General features: G+C 43.5%; 1 protein-coding gene across 5 annotated transcripts in view; it reads left to right on the top strand.

Annotated features, from left to right (window-relative positions):
• The window catches only part of PLCB1 (phospholipase C beta 1), a 1,287,346-nt gene that overhangs the window by 683,117 nt on the left and 586,996 nt on the right, over positions 1-17,233 (top strand). For all 5 annotated transcript variants that reach the window (XR_003941444.1, XM_030196316.1, XM_030196317.1 and 2 more), the window contains one exon: positions 852-992. Coding sequence is in view for 4 of the 5 variants with exons in the window: in XM_030196316.1 (XP_030052176.1) it covers positions 852-992 (141 nt within the window). In the remaining variant the exon portion in view is untranslated. The remainder of the gene's footprint in view (positions 1-851; positions 993-17,233) is intronic.

A 17,233-nucleotide genomic window follows, 5' to 3' on the forward strand; every position in this document is an offset into this window, starting at 1 on the left:
TCTATAAACCCCCTCACAGACACAAAAAACTGGGCAAATAATTGGGTGCACATCAGTGGCGTTCCTAGGTGGGCTGACACCCGGGGCGGATCGCCGATGCGCCCCGCCCTGGGTGCAGCACCCCCCCCCCCGGATGTAGCGTGACTCCCCCCCCCCGGCGAAAGGACACCCCCCACGAAAGAACCCCCCGGGTGCATGCCGCTGGGGGGGGGGGTGCCGCGCGCACCTGTCCTTCGTTCGTTCCATGCTCCCTCTGCCCCAGAACAGGAAGTAACCTGTTCCTGGGCAGAGGGAGCATGGAACGAACGAAGGACAGGCACACGCGGCACCCTCCCAGCAGCGTGCACCCGGGGCGGACTGCACCCACCGCTCCCCCCCAAGAACGCCACTGGTGCACATGAATCATTAATGCACATAACTAATGTAGGGATCCTTATACTAAGATGTGCATGGTATCTGCCTCTGGGTTGCCTGTAAAACACAGTCTCCACCTATTCCCCACTCTGTTCTTGCCTCAAAATATGATTTATTTGCATTAACATGGGAATTACCATGTGCTAACAAATAATGCACCATGGTTCATGCTAAATGTTAGCATATGGTGATATGTGCCTTAAAGAGCTGTCACAATTTCATAAATAGGCCCCAAAGTCATTAAACTCTGTTGGATTATTGCATTTTAATTCCACAGGATGTTTTCTCCTATGTTGCGTCCCGGACAAATCATTTGAAGATCGGGTCCTTAGCATTTGCAAGAATTTATCACCAAAATTCAAAAGGTGAATCTTAATACTTGTAGTCCTAAGTAACATAATTTTGACAGTTTTTTTTTCTTCTGTGCTTCTGTGCAGGATCCAAAACTACGTGAACTGCTGGAGGTGGGGAGTCTTGGAGGTCGACTGGAGAACCGCATGGTGACTGTGGTCTATGGTCCAGACTTCGTTAATATCTCATACTTAAATTTAGTGGTATTTCAGGAAGAAACAGCAAAGGTAAGCTGAATTTGGATACAATCTGTGAAAATGCAGATGGTCTTCGTGCCAAACATGTCAAATCAATTTTGAGAGTATGATCATCGCTGTTACTTATTTGGATAGTATCTACAGTAGCAAAATATGTGTCACAACCAAATTCTGAGTTGTCATTTACAATAAAAAAGGTGGAAAATGTTCACTAACATTATCATCTGCTCAAAAGCTACACTGAACTGAAGGAATAGCCAGAACATATTAATTTTGATCACTCTATTCATTATGATCTGCGGAGCTCTAGTAAGAACTTGAAGCCAAAAATTTGAATAAACAGCACTGTACCTTAGTACAAAGGTCACAGCTTCTGTCAGAGAAAGTAAATCTATCTGATATAATTATTGCAGCCTTATCTCTTAGTCCTGTTCCTTTGATTGCTTATACATGCAGTATAGCAGTAAAATGTTTAGTATTTTGGTATAATCAACAGAATGTCAGCCATCTTCATCCACTCAACTACAAGAGGTTTTCAGTTCTGGCCCTTGAAGCACACAGTCAGGTCAATGAGTCTTGATCAGCTGTATCTGCAAAGATTTTGTCTAACATAGAGGAATGTGAAAGGAGGATGCAGAGAGGCAAGAGAGAGGAGATAAGAAAGAAACTTAAGGGAGAGGTGAAGGGGGATGAGGAGCAAAGTGATATAGGGAGTAAAGAGGAGGGTTGACATATGGAGATAAAGATAATAAGATGGTAGGTCAAGGTTGGGGAGGGGAAAAGAGAAGTGGAAAATATGAGAATGGCAGAGAGAAGACGAAATGCACAATTGGTAAAATAAGGTAGAGAAAATAGAGAATAAGGCAAAAAAGTACAAAGAACAAATACAAAAAAAAAAAGCAAAGCATCATACACAAATGGGTTGATTTTAGAAGGGTTAGCTGAATAATAAAGGCCATTTATACATGTAAATTAGGCTATATCTAAAAGTAGAAATAACAGATTAGGCACATATGCCAGTGGCATTCACATATTTAAAGGAGGCATGTTGTGGGCGTGGTGTGACTGGACCTTTGAAGTATATATGCATAAAGTATTTGGAGAACAGCAATGTACCTATACCAAGGCCAGTTTCAATGTCAACATCTACATTTACTTCAAGTCACACATTATTATCATCTAACTTCCTGACTGGACCTGGACTTTGAAGGAAATCTTGAGGAGAATTGTGCTTACCTGTCTGGTTAAAAGTCACATCAGTACACTAAAAATAACAAAATAAAATTGAGGTTTTTTTTTAGCTCATCTCATAAGTACATATAAGTACATAAGTACCGCCATACTGGGAAAAGACCAAGGGTCCATCAAGCCCAGCATCCTGTCTCTGACAGCGGCCAATCCAGGCTTCAAGAACCTGGCAACCCTCAGGAATCTGTGCAAACCCCCTTTAAATTCCGTAAGGCCAGCTGCTGTCACTACGTTTTCCGGCAATGAGTTCCAGAGTCTAACTACATGCTGAGTAAAGAAAAACTTTCTCCTGTTTGTTTTAAATCTACCATATTCTAGCTTCATCTTGTGTCTCCTATACCTTTTTGCAAACTCTACCACTTATACTGTATTTCTAAGGGGGGGGGGGTGTTTACTAAACTAAACATGTAGTTATCATGGATGCTAGTATGCAGTAGCTGTTAGCACGGACCCACACTAATGGCTACTTATACTAATATCAGCCAGTGCTTAGCACAGGTAGAGGTGGAATCCATGTGGGTCATGGGTAGAGATGAAGCATGGCTGGCATTTGCCAATAATGTGATAGCACTTAACATTGCCTTAAGAGGGGACATTGTGCAACTGGTACTACCAGCAGTACAGTCACATTAACGTTTCAACCAGAAGCTCCAAATGGTTTACATAAAAGGATAAGCCAAATAACAATCAAGATCTACAATAATACATACACACAGTCAGAATAACTGCAGTGGCAAGAAGAGAAAAGTACATTCAAATATAAACAGAATCTTCTAAATCTAAGATAATGAGTTTCCAACCAGATCTTCAAAGGTAGGGAGTTCCAGAAAGGAACTATTGCATGAGAAAAAAGTCTCTTGAAAATAACTGCCAATCTAGGTCTAGAAAAAGGAGATTGTTGTATTTTATTTAAATACAAAAGCCTAGTTGTGGACCTAAATGTTTGAATCATAATTAAAGGCAAAGATTATCAAGCCAGTCCGTACATGATCTTAAAAGTTAATCATAACACCTTAAAATGTATTCTGGCTTGAACGGGGAGCCAGTGAAGAGCTGCAAACAATGGGGTGACTTGTTCATGCCTGGACCAATTTAGCAATAATCGTGCAGCAGTGCTCTGAAGCAATTGAAGCTTAAATAAGGGTTTCAAAGATGAATCCAAGTACAAAGAAGTGCAGTGATCAATTCTTGAAAAAATAAGAGCCTGTACAATTTTTTTTCAAATCAGCCATTTGAAAAAAAAAATGTGTATTGGAATGTCTGTGTATGAAAATCCCCACTTAAATCAGAGTCCAAAAAAACATCTAGATTCTTAACAACACTCTGAAACTGGATAATTTTATCACCTAACATAAGATTAGTCAAGGGACTTGGAGAAGGTTTACCATGGACTCGTAACAGAACAATTTTTATCTGCATTAAGCTTAAGGGCTCTATTTACTAAGGTGTGCTAACATTTTTAGCGAATGCACAAAATTAGCTTGCGCTGTGTAGGTGCCCATAGGAATATTGTGGGTGCCTACACAGTTAGCGCACACTACTGGTTAGCATGCACTGAAAGCACTAATATGCCTCTAATGCGGCTTAGTAAACAGGGCCCTAAGTTTGTTAGCTAACATCCATTGTGAAATTTTGGAAAAACAAAGTACGATGAGATAGAATAGATCTGAAATGGTTGTAGTAACTGGAAAAATAATTTGATCATCATCTGCATAGATAAATTATGACAGATTCAAAGATGCAAGTAGGTTGTCCAGTGTACTGAAATAAATGTTAAACAAAATAGGAGACAAAGATGAACCTTGTGGAATACCACATCCCAGTTTCCAAGAAGGAGAGGTCTCATTTTTTGTGATGTACTTTATAACTTCTGTTTCTCAGGAAAGTCCGTAAACTACTAAAGACCCAACTCTTCGACAAGATATACCACAAAAACCAAAACATGTGAAACTCCCACATATATCCAGAAATGTTAATAATACCTTCTGTTATATTACTATCATGTATTCCATTACCAGGGCCGTGCCAAGGGTCTTTGGCGCCCCCCTGCAGACTACCAGTTGTTGGCGCCGCCCCCCCCCCCCCCGCACCTGCCTGGCTCCAAGGCAGCGATTCCCCTATCTCCCTGAGCCCTACCCTCCCACCCATCCATGCCCATCTGTCCCCTGCCCCCGCCATTCATCCCGATCAAGCAATTCCCCTCTCTCCCTTCCATGAACCCTGCCCTCCCATCTATGCTCCTCTCTCCCCTGCCCTCCCACTCCCATGTAGGAACTGCCCGCCCTCTTCTCCCCCCCAAGATCCCTTTCCTTTTTTTTTCTTTTAAATTTACCTTCCTCCGGCAGCGCAGCGTCAGTGAAGGAGGCGGCGCTCCCAGTCCCGACGTCTCTAGCCTTCCATTCGTTCGCTCAGTGTCCCGCCTTCTTCTGACGTCATCCTTGACGTCAGAAGAAGGCGGGACACTGAGCGAACCAATGGAAGGCTAGAGACGTCGGGATTGGGAGCGCCGCCTCCTTCACTGATGCTGTGCTGCCGGAGGAAGGTAAATTTAAAAGAAAAAAAAAAGGAAAGGGATCTTGGGGGGAGAAGAGGGCGGGCAGTTCCTACATGGGAGCGGGAGGGGCAAGGTAAGCACGCAGCGGCGCTTACCCCGCTTACCGCATCGGCACGGCCCTGTCCATTACCATGCATCCCCAAATCCTCCTGTAACACCAAATGTCTACTCCCCTCTCATTTCCACTATCCATGATGTATTGTAAGCCACATTGAGCCTGCAAAGAGGTGGGAAAATGTGGGATACAAATGCAATAAATAAATAAATAAATAAACCAATTAAAAACTTTACCAGTCATACCAATCTCACTCAGTTCATGGTCAACCACATCAAAAGCAACTGAGAGATCAAGCTGCATAAGAGCTGAAGAAATACCCTTGTCAACCAGAGTCCTCAGTTCTGAATTAAGAGCCAAGAGACATATCTTAGTACTGTAAAATATTTTGAATCCTGATTGACAAGATCCTGTCCAGAGCAAGCCAAAGCCCCTCCCCCAAACACTATCTCTCCTCAACATAACCACCCCCCACAGGTGAACTCTTTTAAATATATCCCTACAGGTAAACTCCATCAGTAGACTCCGTAGCAATAGTGTCTTCGGGAATCAAAGGTGCTCCCTTCAGCACTCCCAGACCCCCTTTCAAGGATTCACCTGGGGTCTAGTGTATGGGGCAGGAGTGGTTCTTCTCTGCTTCTGCCCCATAGCTGCTTTGAGTTTAAAAATGTACCATTATATGGCAGGTTGACTTCTAGCTCTAGTACTGAAAGATTACCACTTGGTATCACTAGTGCCATTTTGAACACAGAGAAGTTATGTGGCAAGAGGAGAGATGGATACCTCCTTCCCTTTCCATTAGATTACCCTGGGTGAGTCTCAGGTGGAGTGGAGAGAAGTTTGAGGAGTTCTAAGAGCAGAGAGGGGGTACCTCCTGCCCTTTCTGCTAGATTACCAGGAAAATCCCAGGGTGAGTCCCAGGTAGAGTGGGGAGAGGTTTGGGGAGTGCTAAAGGAGTCCCTTTGGTTCAAGAGAAAACTTTTGGATTGGGGGGGTCTATTGAGGGGTTTTACCTATAGGGGCCTATTGAAAGGGATACTTCTTGGGGGATACTGTTCATGGGGGCTGGGTTGTACCACCACAGCTCCTGCATTTTTTTTTTTGGGGGGGGGGGGGTTTGCACCTACGCTATCTGCTGAGGCATATAACATGTTATATAGGGATGAAGTGCTTCTGTGTATGAAAGAAGAGCGGGACTTGGAGGCAGGGGTGTGCTGGTTAATTTTTAACAACAGGCTCTTTCTCCGGACGTAGCCAGCTCTGCAGTTGGAAGGGCCAGGGGTGGCCGGGGGGGGGGGGGGAGCAACACTTGCCTCTCTCTCCTCCCTCCCTTCGTGCGGGCACGCTAGGCATACCTTTGCTGGCAGCCAATAAATGGACTGCCACCACTCCCAACGTCTTGCTTTGAGCAGCATGCTGGAAACAAGGAGCGGGGAGCAGCAGTAGTCTATTTACTTGGCTGGCAGGGCTCAGCATCCCCACCAGCAAAGTAAAAGATAATTCAGCAGGGAGCCCAAGCCCACATTTTGGGAGCCAGTTGTTAAAGTAGCTATGGAGGGCCCTACTTTAACAACCAGCTCCCAAAATTCTTAAAAACTTAACAACCGGCTCTTGCGAGCCTGTGAGAGCCTGCTCCAGCACACCACTGCTTGGAGGTGATTATGTCTGATGACTGTTGGAATGTAATTGTATTTTACATGCATTGCCTGTCACCTATTATTTCTCTGTGATTACTCTGTGACCTCTGATGTGAATTACTTAGAGAGGTCACACAGCTATGCAACTTCCTGTGGGGGATAGACACAGCACATGCAGCACATGGAGCACATGGAGCTCATGATCTCTCCTAACCTGAGAGGATCTATGGTGGTGTGAGCATCCATTACCATCTAAGCACATGGAAGGAGCTGATAATACAAACGTATAATAATATGTATATATAAGCCTGTCTGATTATAATCTAACTACAAACTGTGAGTAAACAGATGTTTTGTTACTTCAACTTTAAAGTGACTCAGCAGTGAATTATTCAGGGGTGAATGAGAGAGAGATGAAGAAAGAAATTAACATTTCTAAAGCTGAAGCTGTGTGTACTAAAATCTGCTAATTATTTACTACAAATAATCCAACAAAAGGGTTATGGGCCCAGGGTCCAGGAATTGAAAAAGAAGAGAAATATTACCAGGCAGAAAAAAAGGCCACATTTTTCTCTTAAGTTTTAAAGGAAAGATTCAGTCTGTCTCTCTCTCCCCCCACACAGCAGACAGAAGGCTAAGAAAATGGCTGAGGGAAGAAATTCACCATTTTTCTATTCTCTCAAGGTGCCTAAATTAACTGAGTTTAATTATCGGCAGTGGGAACTAAGATTCATATGTCTCCTTCGAGCAAAAGGATTAAATGTATGCTTAGACCAAGACAGAACAGCTGAAAATATGGCTGAATGGGACAATGCAAACTATTATGTGAAGTGCATGCTTTTGGAAGCTCTCTCAGAGAAACAAGCCATATTAGTGGAGGGAAAAGATACACCAAAGGACATTTTATATAAACTGAGAACTATGTATGCAACTACATATGCAAAGCAGCAACCAATTTGGTTAGCAGAGTTGAATGAAACCAAATTAAGGGATAAAAGTAAATGTAATGATCACATTATGCATCTTATGTCTTCATTTCAAAAGTTAGAACTTTCAGGAATTCCCATGTGTGATGCATTGAAAAGAGCATTTCTTTTTACCTCACTATCAAAGAAGTTTGATGTTTTTAGGTCTGTAAATGAGGCCATTGAAGGGCAATCTTTTGAACAGGCAACATCAAAACTAAGGCAGGAATGCATAATAAATGATTCTGAGGAGATGTGTTCTCAAAGTCAGTCAGAGAGAAATGAAACAAATTTCTTGGCAAAGAACAGAGGAAGGCGGAGCTATGGGAAAACTCCACCCAAGGGCAAGCTGATTTGCTACTCATGTGGAAAGGAGGGACATGTATCTAAATGGTGTAAGGAAACACAAAACACTCCCTCTAGCTCACCTAAGCCAATGGAACTAAAGAATTCTCCAACCAGGAAATGTATGAAAGACAATGATAAACATAAGGGCTTTCTAATGGCAGAAAAATCTTTGACTATGGTAAATAATAATTCAAATGAAAGTACTTGGATTTTGGATTCGGGGAGCACATGCCATTTAACCAATTGTAAGAATTTCTTTCAGGAAATGTGTCCAGAGGAAGGTATTCTTAAAACTGCAAACGCAGGGACTGCTAAGATCCAAGCAAAAGGTATTGGATTCTTAAAATGCAAAGTGTCTAATGAAGTTAAAGAAATTCCTGTAAGTGATGTCTTGTATATTCCCCAAGCAGTTTGCAATATGCTTAGTGTATCTACATTAGATAAGAAGGGATTTGTGATTCATTTTGAAAACAGTAAGTGCACAATCTCTAAAAATGATGAAGTGTATGCTGAAGCTTTTATGCATAATGATGTTTATAAACTGAGCATTTCAGGTGAAGCCTCACATATGGCGCAAGTAAGGAAGAATGATGGTAAATGTAGTCTGGAAATCTGGCACCGCCGCCTGGGACATCGTGATTCTAAGGTGATCCAGGATCTTTACAGTAAGCAACTGGCCACCGGCATTCAGATAAGTGCAGATGCTGGTAAAATGGAGAAATGCATAGACTGTGTTACTCAAAAAGGTGTGAGACCCTCATTTCCTGCATACACAGGAAATAGGAGTAATAAAGTACTGGACTTAATACACAGTGACTTATGTGGACCGTTTAATATCCCATCATTGGGAAATAACAGATTTGTGCTAATATTCTTGGATGATTTCTCTAGATATTGTGTGGCCTATTTGCTGAAAGAAAAAAGTCAAGTCACAGACATGCTGAAGAAATACGTAGCCATGGTGAGCAATAAATTTGAAAGAAAACCAAAGGTTCTTCAGACCGACAATGGTGGTGAGTTCACTTCACAAAGCATGCACACATTTCTAGAACAAGAAGGCATTCAGCATATCACAACAGTAGCTTATACACCAGAGCAAAATTCTGTTGCAGAGAGAAAATTTAGGTCACTTGTGGAAATGACCAGATGTATGCTGTCAGATAGCAATCTCCCTAAAAGACTATGGGGGGAAGCCATTCTCACAGCAGTGTACCTACAAAACAGAATGCCAACTAAAGGCGCTGAGCGCACACCACATGAGACATGGCATGGTAGGAAGCCAAACCTGTCACACATAAGAACATTTGGAAGTACAGCATATGCTCATATACCAAAGCAAAGAAGGCATAAGCTGGATTCCACAACAGAAAGGGGCATTTTAGTTGGCTATGCTCCAGGACACAAAGGATATAGAATTTTGAATCTGAAAACTGGCATTGTTGGCATAAGACATGTTACATATTTTGATGAAAACAAAAGGGTTGATAAAGGCTGGATTATCCCAGATGAGCCTTATCATCCAGAATATGAAACTAGAACCATAATAGACATGCCAGTGTATATAAATGCCATACCAAGGCATATGTCTGAAAGCAACTCATCTGTATCTAACGAGGAACAGGCAGAGGAAGCAGACACAGAAAGGATCATTGAAGAAGACAGTACAGTTGGAGAAGGGGAATCAATTGGAGAAGAACTCTCAGATTTAGAGGATGCGGAAAGGTCAGACCAACCTGTAGTCAGACGCTCATCCAGGGAAAACAAAGGTGTTCCACCCCCAAGACTGTCTTACTTAACAAAGTCAGCAGAAGCTCAAGAGCCCTTAACATGGGATGAGATTGAGAAAATGCCAGCAGAAGAAGCTGCTGAATGGCATAAAGCTGCACAAGAAGAAATTGATGCATTGGATAAAAATAATACTTGGATTCTTACAAAATTACCTCCTGGCAAGAAAGCTATAGGATGCAAATGGGTATTCAAGTTAAAAAGGAATGCACAAGGAAAAGTGGAAAGGTATAAAGCCAGATTAGTCGCAAAGGGATATCTTCAAAAATATGGAGAAGATTTTGATGAAGTGTTTGCACCTGTAGTGAAACACACGACAATCAGAACACTTCTGAGCATTGCAGTCTCAAAAGGCATGCAAGTCAAACACATTGATGTGAAAACAGCATTTCTTCACGGAGATATAACTGAAGACTTGTACATGGAACAACCAACAGGTTTCATAAATACAAAACAAAGACAGCTAGTGTGTAAATTAAACAAAGGTCTTTATGGATTAAAGCAAAGTGCAAAATGTTGGAATGAAAAATTGCATGAAATATTGACAAATTTAGGATTTAAGCAAGGTGAAGCAGATAAATGTTTGTACACTAGGTGCACAAATGGACAATATGCATACATTTTAGCTTTTGTTGATGATCTGCTCATTGCAAGCAAAAGTGAGCAAGAGTACAAGGACATTGTAAAGTGTTTAAACCAGAATGTTGAGATAAAAGAACTTGGTAATGTGTCATACTATCTTGGTATAGAAATTGAGAAACAAAATGATGGTTCTTATCTTCTAAGCCAGAAGCAGAAAATAAATGAGCTTATTGAAAGTTTAGGTATGCAAGATGCCCAAGTTGTAAGCACTCCCATGATCACTGATTTTCTGAAGGATGAAACAGTAAGAGAACCTTTACCAGATAACATCCAATATAGATCAGCCATAGGTAAGCTTTTATATCTAGCTACCACATACAGGGCTGATATAGCAAAAGCAGTAGGAATTTTGAGCAGAAGGGTCAGCTCACCTACCAAATCAGATTGGACTGCAGTTAAAAGGATGGTAAGGTATTTAAAGGGTACCATTGATTGTAAATTAAAGATTTCAGCCAATAGTAATCCAAAACTAATATGTTACTGTGATTCAGATTGGGCAGGGGATCATTCTGACTATAAATCCACAAGTGGATATGTGTTTATGTATGGAAATGTACAAATTTCATGGGCCAGTCATAAACAAAGTATTGTGAGTCTGTCTTCTACAGAAGCTGAATACGTGGCCGTATCGGAAGCGTGCAGAGAACTGATGTGGATTGAAAAACTTTTGCTGGATTTTGGAATAGCTGAACAGAGACCAATCCAGATAATGGAAGATAATCAGAGCTGCATCCGACTGTCACAGAATGACAAGGTTCAGTCACGTACCAAGCACATCGCAACGAAATACCACAACGTGCGAGAGTTGGCGAAAGAAGGGGTCATCAGTCTACACTATTGTCACACCAGTGAGATGACAGCTGACATCATGACCAAACCGTTACCCAGAGAACATTTTGTGAATCTGCGTATAAAGCTTGGACTTTGTATGAATAAATAATTGCATGACAGTTATGCATGAGAAGGGGTTTGTTGGAATGTAATTGTATTTTACATGCATTGCCTGTCACCTATTATTTCTCTGTGATTACTCTGTGACCTCTGATGTGAATTACTTAGAGAGGTCACACAGCTATGCAACTTCCTGTGGGGGATAGACACAGCACATGCAGCACATGGAGCACATGGAGCTCATGATCTCTCCTAACCTGAGAGGATCTATGGTGGTGTGAGCATCCATTACCATCTAAGCACATGGAAGGAGCTGATAATACAAACGTATAATAATATGTATATATAAGCCTGTCTGATTATAATCTAACTACAAACTGTGAGTAAACAGATGTTTTGTTACTTCAACTTTAAAGTGACTCAGCAGTGAATTATTCAGGGGTGAATGAGAGAGAGATGAAGAAAGAAATTAACATTTCTAAAGCTGAAGCTGTGTGTACTAAAATCTGCTAATTATTTACTACAAATAATCCAACAATGACAAAGTGGCCAAACAGGTAGAAAAGGTGATGGTCGAAGTCAGAAGGATGCATAAGGAGAGGGATGATCAGCAGGAAAAAAGAAGAGGTGAGTGTCCTTGTACAAGTCTCTCATGAGGCCCCATTTTGAGTACTGAGTGCAATTCTGGAGACCACACCTATGGAAAGATGTAAACAGGATGGAGTCGGTCCAAAGGGCGACCTCAACATTGGGAAATGGTCTCTGTCATAAAACATATAAGGACAGGCATATGGACGTCAACAAGTATATGCTGGAAGAGAGGCAGGAGAGAGGGGTTATGAGAGAAACATTTAAATACCTCAGTGATGTTAATGTACAGGAGGTGAGCGTTTTTCAAATGATGGAAAACTTTGGAATAAGAGGACATAGGATGAAGTTAAGAGGAAATAGGCTTAGGAGGAATCTAAGAAAATTTTCTTTCACAGAAAGAGTGGTGGATGCGTGGAATGGCCTCCCAGTGGAGGTTGTGGAGACGAGGACTGTGTCAGAATTTTAAAAAATGTGGGACAGGCACGTGTCTGAGAAGCAGGGAAGCAGGCAGGCTGCTCCAGCCTCCAATGCCAGCACTTCATGTATTTGAACTGAGTATGTGCGAAAGTGCCAACATCAGCCGCTAGAGCACTCTGCCAACTTCCTGCTGCTCAGGCAGCATGGGCAGGGCTCTGGCAGGGAAACTCTTCAGCTGGCAGGGTTTGAGCACTGGATGCCACAGTGTTGGAGTGGGCCTGGGCCTAGTGGAGGGGGGGGAGAGTCCAGGCCCCCAAGGCCCCTGTCCCCCCCCCCCCCCCCCCCCCCCCCCCCCCCCCCCCCAGTGGCTATGTTACTGCTGCAACAGAGTACATATATCATAAAGGACAGAAAAAAACAGAAAGGGAACTGGAAAAATATTACAGGAAGACTGGTCAAGGATATGGGAAAATGAAATTCAGTTTGAAAAAGTGTAAAGTCATGCATTTGAGATGCAAATGAACATTAGACAATTATTAATAGATGGACAAAAATTGGAAATTGTTTAAAAAAACAAGATATTGATTAGAAGAAATCAGTGTAGATTGCCTCAAAGTAAGAAGAGAATATAATAAATCAACTGGGAAAGCAAAAGTGTGTTTAGTGGTAGCAAATACAGTGGGAACAGTCATTTCATGAAAATATGCATTGAAAAAAACGCAAGATGAATTGAGACCTTGTAAGTCTAAGTGCTGGCATTTTGTGCAGTTTAGCAAAACCTGGTTTTCTACATCTATCACCTAGCATAAATGTTCATATGTAAAGTACAGTTCACCAACTAGAAAATAGAAGGAGTAATGTCAGGCATGTCAACCATGTGGCTTTCTACCGTAAGTAGAATACATCTCATGTTACACATTTTAATTTGTTTTTCACCACCTGAGACTAAGCATATGTAACCCCTTTTTCACCCAGATAGTTGAAGCAGTTACATTTTAGTAAAATGTAAGGTTTGTTGGAAGGTCATAGATGGAACCAACTTTTGCTGGGAAGCCATTGGCACACTAACAATACACTCACTCTACACTTTTCTCTTGCTCAATAAGTTAGTTCAGGCCAGAATGTGGGTTCGTTTACAAAACTTGTCAGTGCTTAGACGATAATTCCAGTAGTAGGGAAGTAAGGCTAGTACTAGGTGGACTTCTATGGTCTGTGCCCCAAATATGGCATTTTTTTGTTTGTTTTTTAGGTAGTGTGTCAGGGGACAGAGAATGGGCATTAGCGCATCTACATTAGTGGGTGCCAATTGATTGCATAGGAATTGCGAATGAGCCCTTATCACCTACAAAATAGGTGCTTATGTAGTAATTTTTGTAAATGGCGATGAGCTAATGGCAACATTAGCGCATAGTCATTAATTCCATATGTAATACCCCATTATATGGCTATTACTAGAACAGTGGAGAAAATTTTTTCCAGAGGATCTGGAGGAAGGAAGTCCCTGCCAGTGGACAGAAGGGAGAGTTTGGGACGGGTTCTCAGAGCAGTTGCTGAGATCATGTGGTTCTCTGTAGTGAGTGACAGGGGGGGGGGAAACAAGGTGTTTGGCTGTCTGTACCCCCACCAGGACCCTTGGGAGTATTGGGGGGGGGGATCCTGAAGGGCCATCTCTAAAGTCTGCAATGACCTGTTCCTTGCCAAATCCAAGGGACACTATTCCATCCTCATCCTCCTCGACCTATCTGCCGCCTTTGACACCGTCAATCATAATTTGCTTCTTGACACCCTTCTTGACAACCCATCCAACTCCTACGCTTCTAAATTCCTCACTCTGACATCTTCCTTTAACCTCCAACTCTGCGCTACCACCCCTACTCACCGTAATGGCCATTGTCTCGACCTCGTTCTCTTCTCTTCCTGCTCACCTTCCAACTTCTGCACCTCAGTCCTTCCAATCTCAGATCATCACCTAATCACCCTCTCACTTCATCACCCCCCCCTCAACCTCGCCCAAATACAACCACTGCTTTCAGGAATCTCCAAGCCGTCGACCCCCCTACCCTATCCTCTCACATCTCCAATCTCTTCCCTTCCATCTTTTCTTCTGAATCCGTCGACAAGGCTGTCTCTACCTACAATGAAATTCTCTCCACTGCTCTGGATACCCTAGCACCATCTGTCTCTCGCCCCACTAAGCGCATCAATCCTCAGCCCTGGTTAACCCCTTGCATCCGTTACCTTCGCTCCTGCACCCGTTCTGCTGAACGACTCTGGAGGAAATCTCGCACCCTGTCAGACTTCACCCATTACAAATTCAAGCTGTCCTCCTTCCAGTCCTCCCTATTCCTTGCCAAACAGGAATATTACTCTCAATTAACCAATTCTCTTGGCTCCAACCCTCGTCGCCTCTTCGCTACCCTCAACTCCCTACTTAAAGTGCCCTTCGCTCCTACCCCCCCCCCCCTCACTCTCTCCTCAAACACTAGCTGACTACTTCCGCGATAAAGTGCAGAAGATAAACTTTGAACTCGCTTCCAAGCCTTCTCCTCCCTGTGACTTCTTAACCCACTCCCTCAACCAACCTAACCTGGCCTCCTTCTCCTCCTTCCCTGAGATCACCGAAGAGGACACTGCTCGCCTTCTTTCTTCCTCTAAGTGCACCACCTGTTCCTCTGGTCCCATTCCCACCTATCTGCTTAACAACATCTCTCCTACAGTTATCCCCTCAATCTGTCACATCCTCAACCTCTCTCTCTCCACTGCTACTGTCCCTGACACCTTCAAGCACGCTGTAGTCACACCACTTCTCAAAAAACCTTCACTTGACTCCACCTGTCCCTCCAACTACCGCCCCATCTCTCTTCTACCCTTCCTCTCCAAATTACTTGAACACGCTGTCCACAGCCACTGCCTTGATTTCCTCTCCTCTCAGGCCGTCCTCGATTCGCTTCAATCCGGCTTTCGCCCACTACACTCGACAGAAACAGCACTCTCTAAAGTCTGCAATGACCTGTTCCTTGCCAAATCCATGGGACACTATTCCATCCTCATCCTCCTCGACCTATCTGCCGCCTTTGACACCGTCAATCATAATTTACTTCTTGACACATTGTCCTCATTCGGGTTCCAGGGCTCCGTCCTCTCCTGGTTCTCTTCTTATCTTTCCCAACGCACCTTCCGAGTATTTTCTAATGACTCTTCTTCCACCCCCATCCCGCTCTCTGTTGGGGTTCCCCAAGGATCTGTCCTTGGACAGCTTCTTTTCTCGATCTACACCTCTTCCCTGGGCTCGCTGATCTCATCACATGGTTTCCAGTACCATCTCTATGCTGATGACACCCAACTTTATCTATCCACTCCCGACATCACAGTCGAAACCCAGGCCAGAGTTTCGGCCTGCCTCTCAGACATCACTGCCTGGATGTCCAACCGGCATCTGAAACTGAACATGGCAAAGACTGAGCTCCTTGTCTTTCCACCCAAACCCTCTTCTCCTCTTCCCCCACTTGCCGTCTCTGTTGACAACGCCCTCATCCTCCCCGTCTCTTCAGCCCGCAATCTCGGAGTCATCTTCGACTCCTCCCTCTCCTTCTCTGCCCATATCCAGCAGACTGCTAAGACCTGTCGCGTCTTCCTCTATAATATTAGCAAAATTCGCCCATTCCTCTCTGAACAGACCACCCGAACCCTCGTCCACTCGCTCGTTACCTCTCGTCTTGACTATTGTAACCTTCTTCTCGCTGGCCTCCCGCTTAGCCATCTATCCCCCCTTCAAGCTGTCTAAATTTCCACCGCACGTCTTATCTACCGCGTGAACCGATACTCTCATATCACCCTTCTCCTCAAGTCACTTCACTGGCTCCCGATCCGCTACCGTATTCAGTTCAAGCTTCTCCTATTGACCTTCAAATGTACTCAATCTGCAGCCCCCCATTACCTCTCTACCCTCCTCTCCCCGTATGTTCCCACCCGTAACCTCCGCTCTCAGGACAAATCACTCCTATCTATACCCTTCTCCAACACCGCTAACTCCAGACTCCGCCCCTTCTGCCTCGCATCACCTTATGCCTGGAACAGACTTCCCGAGCCCATACGCCAAGCGCCCTCCCTGCCCATTTTCAAGTCCTTACTTAAGGCCCATCTCTTCTCCCTTGCTTTTGGCGCCTAACCACCTTCCCCATTCATGCTACCTACACTGACTACATAGTTTGTAACCTTTAGATTGTAAGCTCTCTTGAGCAGGGACGGTCCTTCCCCATGTTAAACTTGTACAGCGCTGCGTAACCCTGGCAGCGCTATAGAAATGCTAAGTAGTAGTAGTAGAATAGACACAGACTGGAACAAAAGATTTGTTGCTGCCCCTATAAGTGGTGACTGAGAAAGAGTCAGAGTTTCAGGTGAACAAGGGGAGTCCAGCCTGACAGTGGGATCCAGAACAGGAGCAGCCTGTTCAAGGCCGGAGTGAAGCCTGTGAGGTGCATTCGCCAGAAGGAGGACAGCCTGAGGGAGTTGGATTGATATCAGAAATAATGGGAGCAGCCTTTGATTATTCTTGACCTAACAGGATAGGCAGATGGACAGGTGAAGATGTAAATATATAAATATCGGAGAGAAGTGGACTGGCTGAGATTATCATGAATGGTCTCAAGTGGAACAGCATTGCATATGGTATACAGTAATATCCTATAATTAGAAAGAGTTCTGAAGTATCGACTGCCAGTTGCAGAAGTTGCCAGTAAAGTTATTTTGCATTAAATAAACATTCTTAGAGTGCCATGTGGTCTTTGTGTGAGAGTGAGGACTGAGAAAAGAACTGCTATACAGTTCATCCTGATCTCCCAATGCTCCGGATAACTATTCCAGACCATTGACCCATTCCCAAGATGGATAGCTGGTGAACTAGAACTGTGAGTGCGGTATGTGTGGTCCCCTCTGACACCATCTTGAAGTTTTAGCTTGTGGCCCAGGTTGGACTACGTGTGCAATGGAGAAGAGCTAGCGGGGTGTGAGACCCAGGTTACACATTTTTACTGCTATAATAAAAATGTCTTTAACATGCAGGAAAAACCTGAATAAGGGCACACTAAGGCACACCAGGGATCCACTATTACTTCACTTAATAGACCACAGTTCACAGC

This window comes from Microcaecilia unicolor, chromosome 3 (genome assembly GCF_901765095.1).
Source record: "Microcaecilia unicolor chromosome 3, aMicUni1.1, whole genome shotgun sequence".
Taxonomy (NCBI): Eukaryota; Metazoa; Chordata; class Amphibia; order Gymnophiona; family Siphonopidae; genus Microcaecilia; species Microcaecilia unicolor.